General features: G+C 47.8%; 1 protein-coding gene across 1 annotated transcript; it reads right to left on the reverse strand.

Moving 5' to 3' along the window:
* Window positions 1-230: 230 nt before the first annotated feature.
* On the reverse strand, window positions 231-1,955 carry kcna10a (potassium voltage-gated channel, shaker-related subfamily, member 10a). Its single transcript, XM_073470514.1, has one exon. It carries the CDS (start codon window positions 1,953-1,955, stop codon window positions 231-233), a length of 1,725 nt encoding a protein of 574 aa, XP_073326615.1.
* Window positions 1,956-2,403: the final 448 nt, after the last annotated feature.

Below are 2,403 nucleotides of genomic sequence, written 5' to 3' on the forward strand. Positions count from 1 at the left end.
TGTCATTTTCATATTAGACACAAAAGCAGCAGGTAAGTACAGCGCATCCTGTACATCCTTATAAAACACTAGGTACATGTATTCTTTCTCATTGATGCCATTAGACCATCAGTCGAGGGAAATCCTGGCAGTTAATGTCCTCAGTACACTCCTCTTCTTTTATGTGTCTTTCCTGCTTTGTGGAAATGTCCCACCTTCTGAATTATGTCCTCCTTCCCTTTGTTACTCTACTAGATGCCATTGGCTTTAGTGAATGAGGTTCTGCTACCCATTTTGGTATCTGTCTCTGCACTCATGGCTTGTTCAACAGCATCTGTCAAGGGCAACTTGTCCTCTGCTTCCGTCTCTCTGTGGTAGAAGTAGTTGAAGTTGGAAACAATGACGGGAACAGGCAAGGCAATGGTCAGCACACCTGCGATGGCACACAAGGTGCCCACCACTTTACCCCCCATGGTAATAGGACACATGTCCCCATAGCCGACTGTAGTCATGGTAACCACAGCCCACCAGAAGCCATCAGGTATGCTGACAAACTGTGTGTTAGGCTCGTCTACCTCAGCAAAGTAGATAGCGCTGGAGAAGAGGATGACTCCGATGAAGAGGAAGAAGATGAGCAAGCCAAGCTCGCGCATGCTGGCCTTCAGAGTCTGTCCAAGGATCTGCAGCCCCTTGGAGTGACGTGAGAGTTTGAATATACGAAACACCCTGACCAGACGGATGATACGCAGAATGGCTAAAGACATGTTCTGTCCTGAGCTCTCTTGTGGCGTCGTGATCATCTCTGTAATCACAGTAACAAAATACGGGATAATGGATATAATGTCAATCATGTTCATGAGGTTGTGGAAAAATTCCTTTTTGCTCGGACAGACCAAAAATCTCACACACAGCTCAAAGAAGAACCATGCAATGCAGGCGGTCTCGATGATAAAGAAGGGATCAGAGAAAGTTGTAGGCTTCACAACAGATGGGGTCACAGGAGTGAAAAATCTAGATTCGTTGAAAGGCTGAACTGCCGTGGGCACAACTGAGTCAGTGTCATCTCTGAATTCTGGGAGCGTTTCCATGCAGAAAATAATGATGGATATGACAATAACAAATACAGACACCAGTGCGACACCTCGGGCTGCGTTTGAGCTCTCTGGGTACTCAAACAGCAGCCAGAATTGCCTGTACACATCATTATCAGGTAGAGGGATCTCAACGTCCTTTATGAATCCTTCGTCTTCTCTGAACTGCTCCATGGCATCAATTCCAAGCTCATAGAAAAGAATTTCATCTGCAAACACATCCAGGGGAACGTTAGCTGGACGTCTGATCTTACCCCCTGACTGGTAGTAATACAAGATCCCGTCAAAGCTGGGTCGGTTCCGATCGAAGAAGTACTCATTCCTCATTGGATCAAAGTAGTCCATCCTCTTTAAAGGATCTCCTAGCAGTGTGTCAGGAAACTGGTCCAAAGTTTTTAGCTGTGTCTCAAAACGAAGTCCGGCAATGTTGATGATGACTTTCTGGTCTCCATCATCCAGCCCTCGTTTATCTACAAACAAATCCTCGCAGCACTCCTTAGCAAGCCGGCTGAAGATCTTCTCACTCTCTTTGGTGCCCTCACTGCTTAGCAGCAATTTCCAGTTGGAGATCATACTGGCGCAGCTACTGCGCCCCTGTCTGCCCGGACTTGGCATGGTTGGGGACTGGGGTATTGCTAGTGTCTGTGTATGTGGAGTGGGCGACGATGAAGTAGATTCCCACATGCAGGAGGGCACTTGGCTGTGGTGGGGGGGTGTAGAGGACAGCAGAGCGGCTTGCAGATGGTAGTTGCTGCCCAGGCTGCTGTGCTCTGGTGGTATGTCCACCGTGAGACACGTGGTCTCATCAGCATCGGTGTCCACCTCATCCTCCAGGCTGCCGTTGAGTTCATCGAGGCTCTCAAAGTCTACCAGCGCCACCTCCATGGCTGCGGTTCAGCCAGTGCAAAGCCTTGGGACCCCAGGATAACACACAGACGGACAGATAGGTGGCTCAGTCACCAGAATCAGCAGCAGAGTAGTAGCAGCCAGTTCTCAGCAGCACTTACAGAAAGCAGGAAACCCTCTTATTCTGGATTGCCTCCAACACCTGTAGAGTGAGAGAGATGGAGAGGGAAAGACTCAGTGTGTTTCTGTCAATGGCAAAGGGTTTGTTTTGTGTTAATTGCAATCAGGTGACGTCGGAAAGCACATGTTTTATCATGTCTTCTTGTTTCTTAGATACCAGTCTCTCTGGAAACCAGCATGTGAGAAGGATGAACAAGAGAGGGAGATAGAGAAAGGAGGGAAGAAAGAGGAGGAAGAGGGTGATCAGCTGGTAGATGGAAAGAAAGAAGAGGTTATAACAGTAGTAAGAATTCATTTTACTCTTTTT

The sequence above is a fragment of the Pagrus major genome, chromosome 7 (assembly GCF_040436345.1).
Source record: "Pagrus major chromosome 7, Pma_NU_1.0".
Classification (NCBI taxonomy): domain Eukaryota; kingdom Metazoa; phylum Chordata; class Actinopteri; order Spariformes; family Sparidae; genus Pagrus; species Pagrus major.

Coding starts and splice junctions, on each gene's coding strand:
- kcna10a (XM_073470514.1), bottom strand. CDS start 1,955: ATGGAGGTGGCGCTGGTAGACTTTGAGAGCCTCGATGAACTCAACGGC.